This window comes from Protopterus annectens, chromosome 14.part0 (genome assembly GCF_019279795.1).
Source record: "Protopterus annectens isolate FY-2018-M chromosome 14.part0, PAN1.0, whole genome shotgun sequence".
In the NCBI taxonomy this organism is placed as follows: domain Eukaryota; kingdom Metazoa; phylum Chordata; order Ceratodontiformes; family Protopteridae; genus Protopterus; species Protopterus annectens.
In genome coordinates this window covers 426,815,260-426,835,869 of record NC_056748.1, presented here as the reverse complement: position 1 = coordinate 426,835,869, position 20,610 = coordinate 426,815,260, and the positions used below count along the sequence as shown (strand labels likewise).

The window sequence follows — 20,610 nt, the reverse complement described above, 5'->3', positions numbered from 1 at the left end:
CAGATACTGCACTCCTTAGATGTGCACAGACAACTCAGATTTTACTTGGACAGGACTAAATCTCAAAGGAAATCTGAGCAACTGATGGTGGCATTTGCTGCAGGGGCAGAGTGGTAGACTATTTCAAAGCAAACCATTTCTAAATGGATAGGCCATTGCATTCATTTCTGCTATAAGAACCATGGAAAACCTATCCCACAGGGGATCAGATCCCATTCAACCAGGGCTGCATCTACCTCTACAGCCTTTCTCAGAGGTGTCCCTACCAGGGACATCCTAGAAGCTCCTACCTGGAGTTCTGTACATACTTTCAACAAGCATTACCATTTGCCAATTTTCTCTAAATCCAGAGCTGGCTATGCCACTGCAGTCTTGCAGGGCCTTATAGCTGGTCCTAATGCTATCTAAATTTCTCCACCCATCCTTAGCTTTAGGAATCTACCCAAATGTGATGACTGCAACAGTGAAACACGAAGAATGTAGTACAGTTGTGTACACTTGTCATAAATGTAGATGTTCGAGTGTATTCACTGTTGCAGTCTTGGTTACCCTCCCTCCAGCCCCCTGAATTCTTTTGGCTATACCTCTACTCTCCTTTACTAGGCTTAAAAGCTTTTTGGTGTATTTGCTTTTTTGTTGGAGGTATAACCTTGTGTGTGTGTGTGTGTGTGTGTGTGTGTATATATATATATATATATATATATATATATATATATATATATATATATATATATATATATATATATATATATATATATATATATATCTTTATCTATATATATTACTGCTTTACTGCTTCCCATTAGAGGGACACCTGACATCTGTGGCAAGAAAAACTGATGTAGTGGCATTGGCTGCATGTTTTATACCGCTGACTACCTGACATCATGGAAGAAGAGACAGCAACCGACGCAGGACCCAAGACTTTGTTAATCAGGCCGACTGAGGGTTACTGCAAGCAGATAACCCAAATGTGATGACTGCAACAGTGAATACACTGGAACATCTACATTTATGGTAAGTGTACACAACTGTACTTTTCACTACCTCCCTTAAGAGTACAAACTATCAGATCATAGGTCAGAAAAGTAATCTGCAGTACAAAAATTTCAGCCCACTTGGTCCTTCAAGCACTAGAGTCAGTGTCAGCCGTGATAACCGTAGTACCTTTAGCCAAATTGTATATGAGGATTCTCCAATGGATGCTAGCAACACAATGGTCAATACTTGGCCAATCCATGTCAACTCAGATACAAATCACTCACACATGCAAGAGAGATATCAGGTGGTGGATTCACTCAGACCACATTCTACAAGCCTCTATTCATTCCCCCCTCAGCCTATGGCCATATTGACCACGGACGCTTCCCATTTGGGGTGGGGCATTTTCTGGTGAAAACAGTCCAAGGCTCTTGGTCCTCCGAAGAGGCCAACTTGCATATCAGTGTCCTGGAGATTAGAGCAGTGCTCTTTTCATTGCAGGCCTCCCAGAATGCTCTCCCTCCAGGGACAATTGCAATTCAAGTGGACAATTTGTCATTAGGTTGGAACATCAACTAAGAAGGAGGGACCAGATCTTACTCCTTGTGTCGAGAAGTACTCTGAGTGTGGCAATGGGTGATTTCCTACAACTTCTTTGTATTAGCAATACATATTCAGATGAAGTCCGGTGTGATAGCAGACAAACTGAGCAGGTACATTCTTCTACCTCATGAGTGGTCTAGTGGTCTCTCAACAAGAAAGTGATGGGAATGATTTTTCATTGATAAGGGCCAGCCTGGCTGTGATCTTTTTGCTTCCCCCAAACATCAAATCCAGCTGTTTTCTCTAATCCCCCCATAGGGGGAATCACAGAAGGATGCTGTACTTCACGATTGGCTCCCCGGTCTACTTTATGCCTACCTACCAATCCCATTAATCCCCAAAAGTTTACAGAAAGCTGCCAAGTTGAAGAGCAAAGTCATCCTCATTGCACCTTACTGGCCTCGGTAAGTTTGGTTTCCCTTCCTCTGGCCTCACTTCACCAACCTTGGATTCTGAATCTAATTCCTGACCTCCATTCTCACCCAACGGCCATGATCCATCCAGACATTTCAAACCTCAGGCTTAACAGCCTGGTTTCTCCAATTCCATTAGTAGCCAGACAACTGATGCTGTCTTCTCCTGTCCAGCATATACTTTTATCTTCCCATAAACCAACACGAAAACTCTGTACAAGTTATTTGAAAAAAATTGTTTACTTGGCACAATAAAGTCATGCTGACCCTTTTTTTCAGCTCTGATAAATAACGTACTCGATTTTTAGCTTTATGTTTTAAAGAAGGCGCTAGTTCCGAGACTCTAAAAGTTCATTTAGCATCTGTATCAAATTTTCACATTGGATTTGAATGTTCTTCAGTAGCCTCTCATAAATTGTGCAAAACTTTCTTGTGAGGCACTCCTCTTTTGAGACCCCCCCCCCCCATTTAAGGACCCTACCCCCCCCCCCCAATGGGTTCTCAATTTGGTACTGCAGGCTGTAATACATTCCTCTTTTGAATCAGCAGCTAAATGTGATCTTAAGTATCTTACCTGGAAAACTATTCTTCAGTAGCTATTACGTCTGCTAGACAAATTTCAGAGTTTCAAGCTTTAGCTGCAAAACCACCATTCTTGATCTTTCACAAGGATAGGGTGGTGCTACGAATAAATACCTTCTTTTTCCCAAGGTGGTGTCAGAATCTAATATTAATCAGTCCATTAATTTGCCAGTATTCTTTCCTAATTTTGCAAACAAGGGCAAATACATGTTACATTTATTGGATGTTCACAGGCAGTTATGTTTTTACCTGCATAGAACAAAAGAGCTCAGAAAAACAGACCAATTGTTTTATTTCCTTTGCCGAACTGAAATTGGGAAAACCAGTCGCAAAAGTAAATTTAGCCAGATGGCTAACTGATTGTATTTCATGTATGCCAAATTGAGTATTAACTTGCCGAAACCGGTACAAGCTCATTCATCTAGATTCATGGCAACTTCTTCAGTCTTTCTATCCAGAGCTTTCATGGACAATGTGCAGCAGCAACCTGGGCTACTCCCCATACCTTTGTTACTCATTACAAATTGGATCTGGTCTCTAGGTGTAGAGCATCATTTGGTTCAACTGTGCTCAGGAATATCCTTCCTTAGAGTCCACCCAGGATTGTAGATAGCTGGGGAATCTGTCCCAACAGTTGAGAATAGAATAAAAATTGGCAACTTCAGATAAAGAAGTTATGTCACCATAACATTTCATATGTGTTGGCCATTTTCATTCTTCCTCAACCTCCCGCCCACCAGCCGCCATCCCTTCTGTTCACAAACTTCTTGTCGAATGAGTTCTTAAGAGTGACATCTCTGTCCTTTACATTGAGCTCCGGATATAGTTATGGAACACATGCAATTTTACGTCTCTTAGAGTTATACTTGTTAAATATTCCCTTTCTGGTAAATTCAGCAAACAAGATCTGAGGTGGCTTAGGGCTGGTGCTTTATGGGTAAGGGACAAGTTCAAGAACTTCTTGGTTATCACAAGCTTTAGTAACAGCAGAGTCGGATCCCAGCATTGGATCTGATCCCAACATTAGAGAAAGAACAAAAGTGGAAAACACAGATGGAATGTTATGGTGAGTACATAACGTCTTTTATTTGTGGAAGTTCCAGGAAATTTTGTACCATCTAAAATGTGAAGTATACAAAAATGTATGCATTTGTACTCAGTTAAACTGCAGCAGAGTTATTGGAGTGAAATTGATTTCTCAGATATCTGCATTTTTGCAGCGCTTAACGTTTACTGCTCTTTCAGGCCAAGAAAAGGCATTACCTTTTTTGACTCCACACCACCGCCTCCACCATCACCACAAAAGATTATAATAGTAAAAATAGGAAGCCTTACATTTTAATTAAAGGAAAACAGGACATACTCCCTGGGTATATTTGCTTTTTAAGTAGAGAGGGAAGAGAGACTATTAGTTTCTTCCTTGTTTATAAAGTGCAGCAACCATAAAAGTTCAACTAGAAAAGAAAAAGCAGCAAATGCACTGTGTGCAAAATTCCGTCTCTGTGTCTTGGGAATTCACCTCTATTCAACGCTCATAACAGTCCACAACACCTTCAATGAAACCAAGTAGAAGTGAACAAAAGTTTATTGTAATGCCAACAAACAAAGAATGGTTAAGCGCTTTCACTTGAATAAAACAAGGTTCTGAGGAAGCCACTTCTACTTGGTTTAATTGAAGGTGTTGTGGACTGTTATGAGCGTTGAATATAGGTGAATTCCCAAGACACAGAGACGGAATTTTGCACACAGTGCATTTGCTGCTTTTTCTTTTCTAGTTGAACTTTTATTGTTTATAAAGTGTGCACAAGTATATGGTGTTCTGGAAGGAGCCTAGGTTGGAAGATCCATTCCTCCAATAAGTTATACATCTGCCTTCTGAATCAGATGTCTTTAGTTGATTGCAGTGCTAGTACGTGTAAGCTGCTTGAGTTCTTCTGTATGTCATCTGTCTGAACTCATTTCCTTTTGAATGTTCATAGTGCAACTTTACAGCTGTTTGTGTTTTTGTTTTTATAAAGTGTTGTGCTTAATTGTGTGAATTTCTAATACAGAGTTTTATTGTATAATTTTAAATGCTTTCGGCTGATGGTTTTATTTATTACCTTGGAGGGTATGTTTGTTGAACTGTTGTAAACTTAATTGTTGGTTTCTGTCCTTTGAAAGAGTTACTGTTCAAAGTATTGCTACCACACTTGTATTTAACAGTTGGCTTATATTAAGCGTAAATAGTAGTTGTGTTTTGTTTTGCTGGTGTAGTTGGTGGCAGCATTTTTGTAAAGACAGGAAAGGGTATGTTTATACTGGGGGAGCCACTTCCCCTGTCTGGAAAACTGTGTGTGTGTTTTTGTGCCGAAATAATCTTGGCAAGTTGTCATATACTGTTGGTAAAGTATCACATAACTCTGAAAGCATAACACTGAAAACTTCTGGGATGAGAACAGGATGGGGAACATCTTGGGGCATCTTTGAATATAAATCTGCATTATAGCTTGGCCAGTGTAAATCTTATTTGGCTGTGGTTAGATGAAGGTTGTTACCCGAAGTAGCTATAAACATTTACTGTGCACTGTGTAAGGCAAGTTGCCTCTCATATTATCTGGTGATAAATTGTGGATCTTGGAACTGTAGCCCCCAACCATAACCTAAATTGGACCAGTGGTGTGGAGTTGAAGACCATATCATAGGAATTTGAAACCATTCTCTGCCACCTCACAGATGGAGCAGGAGGTAAATGTACACAGAAGCACTTGATGTGTGAATCTTTAATTTTAAACCTTCTGTTTAAACTCCACAACTGCAAATACTGAGAAATTGTTTAGACAGAATCAGTCATTCTCCTGCCATTTTCAGGCACACAGAAGCTATACATGTAAAGTATCTTGTCCAGCTAGTAACAGAAAGAAATAACAGTCCTGGGTCTATTTTCTCCAGATGTAGTTTTTTTGGTCTTTGTGTTTATATGTGTTTTCTTGTTTAACTTAATGTTTAGCTTGCTGTTAGATATTGCAAACTTAGAATAGCACCACAGCCATCCCTCTTCTTGTATCCATACTAGCCAGTCAGACATTTCCTATCCTTCAGTTCACTATTGGGGCTGTGGTTTGCTTTCAAGATTTCTTACATTATATTTACTGGCAGTTTTGAGTAGTCTACTTTTGTTCTGTGCTTGGATGGTAAACTACTTGTAGTTTGAGTGAGTGGGACTTCTGTGAAGTAATTCACTGTACCTTTACAAATATATGTTGCATTCGGCCTTATGTACATCCTGTCTGACTTATGTAGGAAACACCACAAAAAAATTAAAGGAAAGGATTTATGATCATCTTTCTGATATTCGTAAAGTTAACACTAAGAATGTTTTATGTAGACACATGCAGAGATGTAGTGATTTCATTAAGTATATATTTTTTTGCCCTTGACAGGGTTGTATACAGTGATAAAGGGGGTGACTTTGACAAGCTTGAGATGAAGGAATTGCATTGGCAAATAAGGCTCAATTAATGCATGTGGAGAACCAAATGATTCTATGTCTGTAGTGTTTTAAAAGATAGGGCCAGCAACACTGTGACAGTTTTTTAATTAATTTTAATTAATTTAGTTCACTATATATTAAGTATTTTTTAAATTTAGGAATTGTGTGTTTGATAAGTAGATATATTAATTGTTTCATGTTTTTCATTTTATTTTACTTGTATTAAATGTATGTTTTTAAGATCAAGTTAATTCTTAATTGTTTGTGGGATCTGCTTTGCAATGTAACACTATTTAAGGACTACACAATTAGTAATTGCTTTACTACTCTAAAGTCTTATTTACTATAAAGACGAAAGCACTTAGTGTTTTAATGTTTGTTTGAGTATTAAAATTTTATTGTTGAAGCCCAGTTCCTGCTAAGTGTCTTTCTGGTTTTTATTTTTGTTTGGTTATCACTGTAGCTTTATCTTTGTTCCTTATCCACATTAACTTTTGTAATCTCACATATTTAATCACCTTGAAGAGCAGACCGTGCAAGGGTATGGCAGAAGTACTTTTGTTGTAGCATTTATTCTAGGAGAGAAGGTTGAGGATGCAACGGCATTTGGAGAGTTGAGATGTTTTCATTTGGGATAGAGAACTCTCCATCACTGGAAGAGGGAAAGACTTATTTGTAAGAATGCTTGTGTGTTTGACATATTATGTATTTGTCTTTTTTTATCTGCAGATGAATATGTTGTCTCACTAGAAAACCATAGTTTTCTGAAGTCTACAAAGTAAAAAGGAAAAGAGCATCCATGCAAAATGTGTGATGATTGGTCACTGAAGGACAAATTCAGTGAATTCAATAACTGGACTTGTGCTTTTTATGAGTTTGGCACATGTTATTTAGCTATGTACATGAATTGATCTTTTTCCTGCTCTTTTCAGCAATGACCCAGGCAGAAAAGCAAAGGTAAATACATTTACATGGGCCATTTTGTTTAACACGTCAACTAAAACTTTTGGGGGGAGTCAGAGTACTCAGATCAAATAGTGCACAAATGAAGATAACTTGAACTACACGCAGACAGTGATCAGAGGTCCAAAATGAACCTTAAACCCTGGAGCTGTGTGGCAAAGATCTTACCAGTGAGCCACCATGCCAAAAGTAAAAGCATACTGCTTACATTATAGTAAAAATGCATTGCATTCTATGATCAGTGTAATTTAGCATGACAGCTAGGGCATTCCTTTAAGCCAGTGTTTTTCAGTCTTTCAGATTTTTCATCATATTTTAGGTTAGTGGGTACTTTTGCGTACCAGTGTTTGATACCACAGGGTTTATTTGCATGCTCTTCAACTGTAGACCTACCACATTGGGTCTCTTTCTCCCTCAGGATGAGCGTTTCTTCCGACTTGTAATAAATTGCACTGTATAAGTGGCACCTTTTTGTCGTAGAGCAAAGGCTGCTTACCACTAAAACCAGACATTTGTTTTTTATTGAGCTTTAAGTGGTTAACTGTGAGAGAATAAGTATAATAGAGTAAATATTATTGTTTTCATTTTCATTATGTAGTACTACAGAACATTCTTTTAATCTTAATTTTGCTGTGGTAATTCTTTACAAGTTTCTTTCAGGTTTTTTTTTTGTTGACATCAGTTGATCTGATTAGCTAAATGTTATGTGAGAGCTCAGCATAATTTTTTATTGCTGTTTTTGTAAGCATGTTGGGAAGCAGTGGGACTGTTCTCTTTTTTTTTCTCTCTCCATGATTTTCTACCCTGAATGGCCTGCAAGTGTATGCAGGTGCATGTTTCTGCATGGAACAGTACACATGGTATTCCCTAGACTGGGCAGTTTGACACTGACTACTCATTCCCATCCCTCCTTAACTACTTCCTTATCGCCCACCTGGCAAACTTCATATCCATCATCTTCTTCTTTCGGCTGCTCCTGTTAGGGGTTGCCACAGTGGATCATCTGTTTCCATTTCTTCCTGTCCTCTGCATCTTGCTCTGTCACACCAACCACCTGCATGTCCTCTCTCACCACATCCATAAAACTTATTTTAGGCCTTCATCTTTTCCTGTTACCTGGCAGCTTCATCCTTAGCATCTTTTTCCCAATGTATTCTGCATCCCTCCTCAACACATGTCCAAACCAACGTAAACTTGCCTCTCTGGCTTTGTCTCCAAACTTTCCATCCTGGGTTGACCCTCTAATATACTTATTTCTAATCCTGTCCACCCTCGTCACACCCAGTGCAAATCTTAACATCTTTAACTCTGCCACGTCCAGCTCTGACTCCTGCCTTTTTGTCATTGCCACTGTCTCCAACCCATAAAACAGCTGGTCTCACTACCCTGTTGTAGACCTTCCGTTTCACTCTTACTGGTACTCATCTGTCACAAATCACTCCTGACACTCTTCTCCACCCCACTCCATCCTGCCTGTACTCTCTTCTTCACCTCTCATCCACACTCACCATTACTCTGAACTGTTGATCCCAAGTATTTAAACTCATCCACCTTCGGCACCTCTACTCCCTGTATCCTCACCATTCCTCTATCCTCCCTCTCATTCACACACATATATTCTGTCTTAGTCCTGCTGACCTTCATTCCTCTTCTCTCTAGAGCATATCTCCACCTCTCCAGGGTCTCCTCCACCTGTTCCCTACTCTCACTACAGATCACAATGTCATCTGCAAACATCATAGTCCATGAGGACTCCTGTCTGATCTTTTCTGTCAACCTGTCCATCACCATTGCAAATAAGAAATGGCTCAGAGCTGATCCTTGATGTAATCCCACCTCCACCTTAAACTCATCCGTCACTCCCACTGCAGACCTCACCGCTGTCACACTACCCTCGTACATATCTTGTAACACTCTTACATATCCGTACAAATTTGAATTCAAGTCACAGGTGCCAAGAATATCAGAATCCCATTATTTTTTGTAATACATTATGCAAGAGAAGACAATATAACTGTTTCAACTTCATTTACTTTTTACTGTTTATTTTTAACACTGACTATTAAGTAGAAAATTTAGAACATAACTAATAGCATGTACAGTAAAATGTTACAACATTCTCTTTGATTAATTTTAACTTTGAGAGATTATTGAATTCTCCTTGTCAACTTGGACGTTGGTGTTATCAGTCCAGAATTTAGTACTTTTTAGATTGATGTATTATTTTACTATGATTTCTGAGTTTTACTTGTAATTTTTGGCACAAAAATTAGCATCTGAGCTTCAGTCAGGAAATTTTCCCCAACTTTGCACCTGCATCTGTAATGCAAGTTAGGGCTAAAAGGCACACTGCAAAAAAATTCTTATGAAGTAGCAAATCGTACAGAGGCTTCATTTTTGATGTTGAAGTGCAACAGACCTGATCTCATAAGCTGAAGCTGTCTATTACATCTGTCAACCAAGAAGTATATAATTGATCACCTGGTTTTAATCCTGTATATTAATTGAGCCTGTGTGGCCTCTAGTATTGTGTGATTGCTTAATAAACGTTGCCAGTAAAACCTAACCTAGGTAAATACATGACATGTTTGACTGTTTTCTTTTACAGCCTGGAGCAAGCTTGGAACAAACTCACATATTTGTTCTTGCACATATTTTACGAAGACCAATAATAGTATATGGAGTAAAGTACTACAAGAGTTTTCGTGGGGAGGCTTTGGGGTATACACGGTTTCAAGGTAAGGAGCTTTTGTTTTTCCCCCAAGATTTTTGGTATTGTTAATGAACAAGTGAACAAAATACTTGATTGGCTAACTGACCTTCTTTTTAAGTAGTTGTACATTAGGTGCTTATCAGTTTTAACTGGTTTGCATATGTTATGGTAAAAACATTGTATTTATATATTATTTATGGGTCATTTGTGAATAGGATATTCTTGTCAAGCAAGTGAATACTGTGTGTGTGTGTATATATATATATATATATATATATATATATATACAGGTTTACTATCACAATGCCGACTTGCACGGCTATGAAGTATTCGAACAACAGATGTTCGAATACTTCATATTTCGGCAGGTGATGTGAGCGAACGTTACCATTGCGAATGGACTGTGCATTCGCAATTCTAACGTTCGCTCATGTGAGGGGATCGCAGTACAGTGCGGTTAGGGAAATACATCCCTTTCCTCACTGTAGTGCGATCTCGGAGTTGGAATATTAAGGTAGGGGGGTGTTGGGGGCTTGCCCCACTGCATAACTGTGAGTTTAGGCTAGGTAGGTAGGTAGTTACGGGACGGGTGGGAGTGCTGTGTACTGCCGTAAATGTCGCGAGCGACATTTTCGATAATACACAGCTGTTTTCGACTTTAGGTTAATTCGGAAATGTTCATTTCTGATGTATAAATTCGAAAATGCAGACACATTTTTTTCTGATTTTCGAATTTATGATAGTAAACCATATATATATATATATATATATATATATATATATATATATATATATATATATATATATATATATATATATATATATATATATATATATATATATATAGTTGCTTCATCCTGAGTACTTGAAGTCAGAAGTTTTGCACTTGCAGGAAGACGTACAGAAATTGTAGATGAAGGCCACCGAGATGATTTTAGTTGCATTCCAGTTTGAAACAGTGAAAACAACAGAAAGTTGATTAAAAAAAAAAAACTAACGTTTAAGAAATGGGTGACACTTTCATTATGTGTTATATTGAGAATGGTCTGGCAGTAATAAAAGCCAGGTTGAAGGGGTATATGATGAAAGCATACTTACTTTCCATGATATGTACGCAGTATAGTGAATACTTTTTTTTTTTTTGTGAGGATTTAACAGGGGCAATAATCAGTGGGTAGGTATGAAACTGATTATGGAAACATGGCTACATTTTTAGGTTTAAGCCACTGTATCTGCATTTAGATATTTTATATGTATTTTGTGTAACTGTTCAGTGAAGATACATTCTGTTGCTTTCCTCTCCTTCCACTTTTTGACTTCTGTGATCTGCAGACCACCTTATTATTGTGTTCTTATTTGTATATGTACTTTGCACTGTTGGGTTTCTACTCTCAATGAGAATGTTTACTTTCAAGAAAAATTTTCACTACTGTCGTCTGAGCAGACAAGGGGTTATCCAGCAGTAGCATTTTGCAGTAAATGCTCAATATTTTATGACCTTCTCTCCAGTGGCACACACGTGCAAGGGAACTATTAAGAGTACTCTGCATACATACTCCATTGCTTACTTGAATTTGTCTGTCTTCCAGATGGCTTCACCAGTGGCCTTATTAGTGTTGTCTGCTGGGCTTTTACTAAGGACAGTTATCTTCTGAATCTCATTTTTACCCACTGGAAGAGGAAAGCTGACCTTCTGTCATGCACTGCTTTACTTTCCCACCACTGACCTTCCTACATCGAGGCCACTGGCTGTGCAGTGATAGCATAAGCATATGCCTTGTGCTACATGTCTGGATCAGCCAAATTATACTGTCCCTTACCAAGCTGAAGTGCAGGCTGTACACTTTTTGTTTAAAAAATGTATTAACACTTTGCTGGTGTCTTTCTGTAAGTGCCTTGACACTTTTTTAATGTAATTATTTAAAAACCTTCTGTTTTATTGACTGTGTATTAGAGCTTTAAGTTCTGTAATTGTAAAAAACCAAAGTAGCAGCACTAGCTTCCTCAAACTCCATGTAAGAATCTGTTAATTGTGTAACAGGAAAATCTTTAAGGAAATGAAATATGCAGATTACTCTCTTTAGTAGTTGTGAATCAAGAGCTTTTGTGCAATTCATTTTTGTGGGGGAGCTGTACCTCCCTAAAATTTGCGGCGCCCCCTGTAATTACACTTACTAATTGAGGTCTCACTGTCTCAACAGTAAAGTGAATACTTGATTTTACAGTAAACAAAGTGTTATGTCTAGTCAGAGGTGCATTGACTATGGAGTTGGTACTTTAAATTTTTCAGGAATGTGCACTAAGCATAGGACCCCTTCCCCTGCAGTATAAAAGGCTTATTTTTCTGAACTTTATAATTATTTCATATTGTGGGTGGAGTGTCAGGAGTGATTTGTGACAGACGAGTACCAGTAAGAGTGAAAGGGAAGGTCTACAAGAGGGTAGTGAGACCAGCTATGTTATATGGGTTGGAGACAGTGGCATTGACAAAAAGGCAGGAGTCAGAGCTTGACGTGGCAGAGTTAAAGATGTTAAGATTTGCACTGGGTGTGACGAGGATGGACATGATTAGGAATAAGTATATTAGAGGGTCAGCCCAGGTTGGAAGGTTTGGAGACAAAGCCAGAGAGGCAAGATTACATTGGTTTGGACATGTGCTGAGGAGGGATGCAGAGTATATTGGGAAAAAGATGCTAAGGATGAAACTGCCAGGTAACAGGAAAAGAGGATGAACGGGAGCATCCGAAAGAAGAAGATCATCACATAATGGAAATTGTCAGTTGCCCAGCTATTGGTGTTAGTTTATGATTTTATGTTTAGTTTTAATTTGTTTATGGCATTGTTTGTGGGAGACTGTATACAACAGGCTTAGGTAATGGCCTTTCAAACTGATGAGTAGTTTAGAAAAATTATCTTTCATGTAAAATGTTGTCTTAAAGTCAGGTGAGTTTTATTTAAGCTTTACATGTTTAGAACCTGCTACAGAGAAGTACTACATTTACATATAGAAGAATGAAGTTACAGTAGGCTGATACAGCTTAAGGAACACTGCATGTATTGTTCATCAAGATGTATGTATGATGCACTTTACAGCAATCACTATTCAAAGATACAGTTACAGATGGAATATAAGCTGCTGCTTGTAATAATCTAGTTTCAAAGTCTTTAAAGTTATATTTCTGTTTCCTTGAGGAAATGGGCTTCTAACATTCAGACTTTAAATTGGAAGAATTGTAACTGGTAAGAAGTAGTCTACCTTTAATAACGGGTAGGACTGCATACCACTGGCATTGAGACCTCTCAACACTGGAATTCTTTAGAATGTTCACCTATTTCCCTAGCTTCCACTTCTTCATCTATTGTTGCTGCATATTATTTGATCATTAAGAATTGTTCTTCAGGCATTCATCTCAAAAGTTATTGTTTTCTTGAGCAAATGCCTTCTCCCATTGTGCCATATTTGCGTTTTATCAGTATCATTCAGATAATCTCTTTTTCTCTTTATTCACAGTTCTGCAATTACTTTTTGCATTTTTTTCTCCTTCACTACCATTTAGCTTGAAGACTCTGAGGCCTATGTTTTTTTTTTAACCAAAAGATTTTTATTTCAATATATGAGGCCTATGTTTTACTGTCAGTAGCACACCAGAGTCTTTATTTAAAGAGCGTCTCTGTACAGAGACTCTGGTGGTAGACATTTACATTGTCTCTATTGCTTTGGATAGTAGCATAATTCTGTAGACAGCCTGATTTGCCAGGGTTTATGTACAGCTGGTTGAAATAGAGGCCAAGAGATTCTCCTCTCAGCTTACTCAGAAAATGTTGCTGTCTGGGCATCAGGATGAGGGCTCTGACTCTTTACATATTCTGAGCCAAGCTTGTCTAACACCCAGCAGCCTTCATCCCACAAGATGCCACTATAAAAGAATCAAGGCCATAGTCAAGAATACATCAGCATGTTGTATTAAAGTTATTTAATCTGTCTCTCACCACAGAAACATTTCAGCCCGAACCTCCAGGAAGTTGGAACTGCTATCCACAGCACCTTTAGCATTGAAACAACCAGAAATGGAAGTGGTACCACTACCAGTCTCGGCTTTGCAAGACTTTACTGAGATTATTTCAGAGCCATTGCCTTCATGCACACAGTTGGACCAGCTTATAAAGACCTCATCCTATACCCAAGTGAAACAGGAAATAGATTACAGAAAATCAGCCATCGCTATGTGGGAGAGAAAATAGGAGTTAATCACCAGCTTTGCCATTCCTGTAGCAAAGGGGCACCTGGAAAGCTTTGCTGTACCTGCCATTATTAGTCGTCTATCCAGTGTAGTCCCAGTTAAACTCAATAGTCTGCAGCACCTTGTCACTTGTTGATTAAACTGCTGGATCCAAAGCTTCTTTTCCTGATAACACTGTTAGTATCATCTTTCCTTAGTTGGGTAAATGAAAAAAAAACACGAAGACTCTAGGGTAAGATGAAAAGTGCGTGACAGCTTTACTGGCGTCTCCTGGTACCTCGGCTAAAAAGCCTTCATGGACTTGTACACCAAAAGCACATCTTTATATACAAAATCACCACTACTACATTAATTAATTACAGTGACATCATAAATTTCAACAATTGCATTTAAAGTGACATTTTCCTTTTTCTAAAAAACCCTATTAATGTCCTCTCCCAATCTAAATACAAATACAATTTATACTTTTTACATGTGAACCCCATGTCAGTTTCTTCTCACCTTTGTTACTCTTGGTCATTTGCTGCAGTGCTTTTGGCAGCACCAGTGCAGTAAGCAACACCATTGTTGCAGGGCCTGCTTCTAGTGTCCGCTTTTCCCACCAGACTATAAAAATAAAAATAAAAATTCCAGTAAGATTTTGTAAATTGTTCCATTAAACAAGAATGCTTCTTCCCTGTGTGGGTGTACCTAGATGGCTTCATGTTATCTAGACAGGACAAAAGATTGCAGGCAACAATCACAGTTGTTTGTAATTTATGTTGTTAATAAAATATTCAAAATGCATTTAAATCCACTTACCTAGCTGGCATCAGAGTTTTGTCAGATAATGTGTAAAACACAGTAATCAGTTGTCAGCACAACTTGTGGCTCATTTCTGCAAGAGCCACAAGTAAGTTGCAAACCTTTTTTATAAGAATTCTTCACTAGATGTATATGCTGCTGTGATGTGGTCTTTTTTGAGTACTTTACCAAAGCTTTACAGGCTGGATGCAGTCTTTCATTCCACATATTCCTTCCAGGCCGAATTTATTTAGGAAATCTTATACTTAGATCTTGTACTTAGAAAACTTATACTATATACTAAGGTCATGTGCTAGTGATGAGGAAGGTGAAACTAGCCCATGCCAGATTTCAAAGCTGTGTATTTAGCATTAATAGTAGCAACCCTCACCTGGCAGAGGGGGGTTTGCTTTTGTATTGTGCACACAGGCCATATCTCTCAACTGTACTGAATTCCTCGGTAAATACCAGTTTTGAGGGCAAAATATTGGGGTGCCACGAATTTCTGAGTGGCCCCTTTAATTTCCAAATTTCCCTGGTGGGTTTTTGTTTTTTTTTTGGGACTGTTCCTGATGTAAGGCGTGCGCAGTGATGTCAGCACGAGGCAGACAGCCTGTCAGAATCAGTACTTAATTTAACTTTATCAGTCCGGCTATTTTTAACTGTACTAGTCCATGGATTTATTTGTGCACAGCACTTCTTTCCCCTGGAGCTCCAGGTAAGGCAGGAAAAAAAAAAAAAAAAAAAAGATTGTTACTTAAATCGTAGGACTGGCTACATTGATGTGTGTGTGTGTGTGTGTGTGTGTGTGTGTGTGTGTGTGTGTGTGACTGTTACTTAATTTTAATGTAGGACCAGTCTTTTTCTTATTTTCTCTCTCTGTGATGTGAAGACTTCTAGTGATTTATTATGCTGTTACTTTGGTCTTTTATTTTTGCATTGAAGCATTGTGCTGCATTAACTGCACTGCTAGTTCCATCCTATTTTATTAAGGGCTCGAGACTTACTGTGTCAGTGCTGGGATTTTATGTTGGAATTGGGATTTGTAGTTTGTGATGTTTCATCAACATTCCGAGCCGATTGTTTGCTTTCATATACATGCACTGCATATATTTTTTTTTAACTTATTGTGCCACACAGTTATTTTGCAGTATGCATAGACAGCCTTTAGCTGGAATGTTGTGCACTTCTAAAAAGGTAGTGATGATTTATCTGTGAATGTTATCTTGATTACTACTGAGGGCGCAACGTTATGGCATTGCCAACTTTCAATCATTATTTTGGGACCTCGTGTATTGCTTTATGTAATTTTATGTAATTAAATGTAGACCATTTCTGTTAACTGTTGAACAGCGCACGGAACTCAAAAGAGGAGTTTGTCTTGTTTCAGTAGAGCAGTTTTGTTCACAGCACAATGTCTTTGTAAAATTTCTTGAATTTGCCTCTTTGTAGGTGGGAGGGTGTGTAAGGTAATGCCGATCCGGAGACTGTCTTAATGAGTTCGTCGAACAGGTTGGTTGTGTCTAAATTGGTTTATAAAGGATGTATTTGAAGGGGTAGGTGGGGGTTCCACACAAACAGGTTACTTGTAACTTCAACTATGAAACTCACAGACTAGCTATTTAGGTATAATATTATGCCGCTATTTATTATTTTATAACAAATGTATTCCAGTTTTTTTTATTTATACTTTTGGTCTGCTCCTCTTGTAATTTGTGGTTTTCTAAAAAGCCACAGAGGATTGGCATCGGTAGATGATGACAAACTTTCAAGTGGTAGATTTCATATTCTTCAGAAAATGCTTAGTAATCTTTGGGCCATTTCCCCTAATTACGTTTGACTTTGTTCAGATTTCTTATGCTAACAGGTTGAGAGGTGGGGAGCAAGGACTTTTTATGACTCAAAATTAGAAACATTCCTTCTAATGAGGCACACTTCAGATGTATGAGAGCAAGTGATATTCGGTGAAACACTGGTAGTAGATTTTCGGGTCGAGTCAAGTGATATGGGTGTTCGGCATTAGCTTATAAGGTGCATACGTCTAGAATTTGTAACACATCAGTTTTAAATATTAATTTGATATCCATGGGGAAGAATAATGAATCATACTTACCAAAACAGTTTTTTTATAAGTAAAAGCGACTCATTTTAATCATTCCTTCAGATTCCCAGACAAAATTGTTAGTAGGTGTTCCATGTTTTGCCCATTTGCTCGTCGTCATGGGAGGTAATGCTTTACATTTTGTAAATGTAAGGTTGAGAACTATGCTGACATGTATTTGAAAAATGAGCCTCAGGGTAGGTTGTTGGAGTTTCCAGTTGTGGTAAATAACTTATTTGGTTTGGCTGTAGTGTTTTTTTTTTTCTTGATAGTATTTTATGTAGAACAAAAGCAAAGTTTAGTCTGACTTTAAGACTGATCAGGGAGTTTTCTTTTGTTTAAGAATATTTATTGGATTTGGAAAAGGCCACCCAAATGCCATATCTTGAAGTGTATAAATCAGTATTATTTGAAAGTACCCAAGCAAAAGCATCACTGTACCCAGAGTGATGTGTTTTATATTATGTATCTGTTGAAGCATTTTTAACTTTTTGGCAGTTAATACAGAGGATTAAGGTCATGAGATGCTGATAAGCTGCTTCTGGTAGTTTAAAATTTGATTCTGTCAGCCTCAGTTTACCTACTGTATGACTGAGAAAGTTACTTCAGAAGACAGTGCTCCCTGGCCGAGCTTGAAAAAGATCCATGTGGGTCAATGCACTAGCCTGATTGACAAATATATAAAATACTAATGGCAGAATATAATCTAGATACATAATTGTGTTTTAAGAATAATTATTTGAGAAAAAGGAGAACCAGTGCTGTGCTTGTCCTGGGCATGTCTGCTGGGGGGTTTGATAGTACTGTACATCTTACCCTTTCTCTGGCCAGTCTAGCTTTGTGTGTGTATATGTATATAATATATATTGATTTGCATATATAACTTGGTTTGATTTCATTTATTGTACAATGTTTATTTTTATTACTGTTCTGTTTAAGTTTATCTATTTTTTTATTTGTTCTTTCTGTTAATTTTTTTTTGGGGGGGGGGGGGATTTCCCCCTGGTTCTCTTCTGAAAAGGGGCCAATGGCCCAGTCAAACTAACCCGGCAAACAAATGTAAAATAAATACTTAATTTTAGGACCAAGCCAGTCTTTTTCTCATTTTCTCTTGCTGTGATCTGGAGACTTCAAGTGATTTATTTTGCTGTTACTTCGCTCTTTTATTTTATGTACGCACTGCATTGAAACATTTGTACTGCACTGCTAGTGCCTATTTTATTAAGGGCTCGACTAGACCATATTAAGGGCCCTCATGTTCCTTATATGCTATACAATCTAAAAGATTAAATTTTGAAACTAGCTGCTAGTGAAAACTATTATGATAGAGTAGAGGTGATGTTAAAGATGAGTTAATAGTCTGATTATTGCATCTTGTCTTCTGAACCTGATTGACTTCTTCAAATCAGTCTCCAGAGCTGTGGACGAGGGTAAGGAGGTCCACACAGCCTTTCTGGGCCTCGCCAAGGCCTTTAGCACCATATCCCACTCTGGAATCATAGATAAACTTACAAAGCTGTGCATAAATCCCTACGTCACTCGATGGGTTGCCAACTGGCTTACTGACAGAACCCAGACTGTAAAAGCTGCCGACTCTAAATCCAGCTTCCAGACAGGTGACAAGTGGAGTACCTCAGGGTTCCGTCCTTGGACTGCTCTTGTTTAGGATCTACTTCTCTGAAGTAAAGGCCAACACTAAGGGACTCTGGCTAACAAAGTTCGCAGATGACTGCAAACTGGGAGCCATTATTGAATCCCCAAATTATGTGGCTATTCTACAGAAGGTCCTTACAGAAACATATGCTTGGTGCCAGAGCCATGGGCTCAAGCTTAATGCCAAGAAATGTACAGTTATCCCCTTTGGGAAAAAACAAGTACCCATGAACTACCACATAGGTGGCAGTACACTAAACACCGAAAGTGTGATGAGAGACTTAGGGACACAGGTGGACAGTGGTCTCACCTTTGATAACCACATTGCCACAACAGGAAATCCTTCTATGTGGCACACCTCATCACTAAGAGCTTTTCATCCAGAAAAAAGGAGGTCATTGTCCCATTGTACTCATTTGTCATTAGACCCATTATAGAGTACAACACCCCGTTTGGTGTGTACCTCACAAGACATCTGCAACAGCCGGAAAGGCCACAGAAATACCTCACTAAAATAATCACAGGCCTAAAGCAGATCCCCTGTGCTGACCATATAAAAAAACTCCAGCTATACTCTGTGGCATATCGTCTACTCAGAGATGATCTCTGCTTAACATACAAGGCCATGTCACACCCTGAGCTGTTGGACATGCTCCGCTTAAAGAAATCCCAATCCCTCAGAGCCACACTCTCCAGGGATCTAAATCTTGTCATCACAATGAACAAAACATGCTGGAGGGATAGGTTCCTGACCCAGAGACTCCCCATACTCTGGAATAGACTGCCCATACATGTCAAGCAGAGTGCCTCCTTGGCCCTCTTCAAAAAGAACCTTGACAATTGGATGGGAGATATGAAATTCACCTTGGGGATCATGTCAGTCGCACTGCTAGACAGGGGTCCAGGGAAATAAATATTGTGGGAAGAAATATCCAGGGAATTGCTATGGCTAGGCTTGTATAGGTCCTAGGGCCGATAGCCTAGTACCAACCTATGAACTAGAAACCTAGATTTACAAGACTAATGAAATCATAAATACCAAAGAAATTGTTAAAGAACAAAGCACTGTATGTGTTCACCATATTACACCTACTTGTATCTTTCATAGATTTCATGCGGAAGGAATGTTCATATCTTTAGACAAGTAAGATACTCCTGGATGCATTAATGCTGCCTGTTAATTCTGTATTCACATTTAGGATTGTGCTGAACATGTGATTCTGCACATTTGTGGAGCACAGCATGTAAGACAGGATAGTGAGTGATCCTACAGAGTATAATATTATATGATCTATGCTACACACATGTCTATACTGGAAATATTATTACTACCCCATCTCATTCACAAGGCTTTATGTCCACCTTAAAGGAGTATTGTATATTGATGTCTTGATTTTGTGGAATGGTATTCCTGAAAGTTACATGGTGGTGATATTTGCAGGAACTCATTTTAAATCTGATATGAATAGCTTTATAGACATGAAAGTTTTACTGTTTACCTATTCTATAGCTCATTTTGTGCCTGACAAGCAAGTAACCCATAGTGAGCCCTGTCAGGCCAGACCCTGGGCCATATTTTGGTTGTCCTTCAGTTTGAAAGTTGGTATCCCACAATTCAATTGGAGTGGGCGGGGCTACACAACTGTATGCAAAGTTCATGCTAATTAGTGTACAGATTTGTACCTATTTTCTTGGGCCTTTGTCCAGATTTTTGATGTTTCCAGGCTGAGAGGTATGACACAGGCATAGGTTTCCATATTCTGCTTTTTAGCATTCTGATAGATATGTGGAGAGTAAAGACAGAAGCATTGTGATCTGACGATGACAATCTTTGTTCATTCCTTACTGATGGGTTGTTGGTTCTGTCCTCGGAACCAAGCCAGCCAGTATTAAGCTCGTGTCAGCCAAAAAACTCTCGAGCCAAGGTCCGACGCAGAATGCTCTGCTCCCTGTTACCTCAGATCTCGTTTGCCATGTTACTGAACAGCCATGTCAAGCCACTCTCTCAGCTAAGTGTCTAGTTTTTTTTGACAGTTTATAAATTGTTATTACTCTAATTTTTTCTCAAAAGTTTATTCTAATATTTTCCTTCCCTATCGCACACT

General features: G+C 38.5%; 1 protein-coding gene across 1 annotated transcript in view; it reads left to right on the top strand.

The window, feature by feature from the left end:
* The window catches only part of ZRANB1 (zinc finger RANBP2-type containing 1), a 1,697,020-nt gene that overhangs the window by 1,237,734 nt on the left and 438,676 nt on the right, over nucleotides 1-20,610 (top strand). Inside the window, exon 8 of the mRNA XM_044056199.1 lies at nucleotides 9,623-9,752. Coding sequence (XP_043912134.1) covers nucleotides 9,623-9,752 — 130 coding nt within the window. The remainder of the gene's footprint in view (nucleotides 1-9,622; nucleotides 9,753-20,610) is intronic.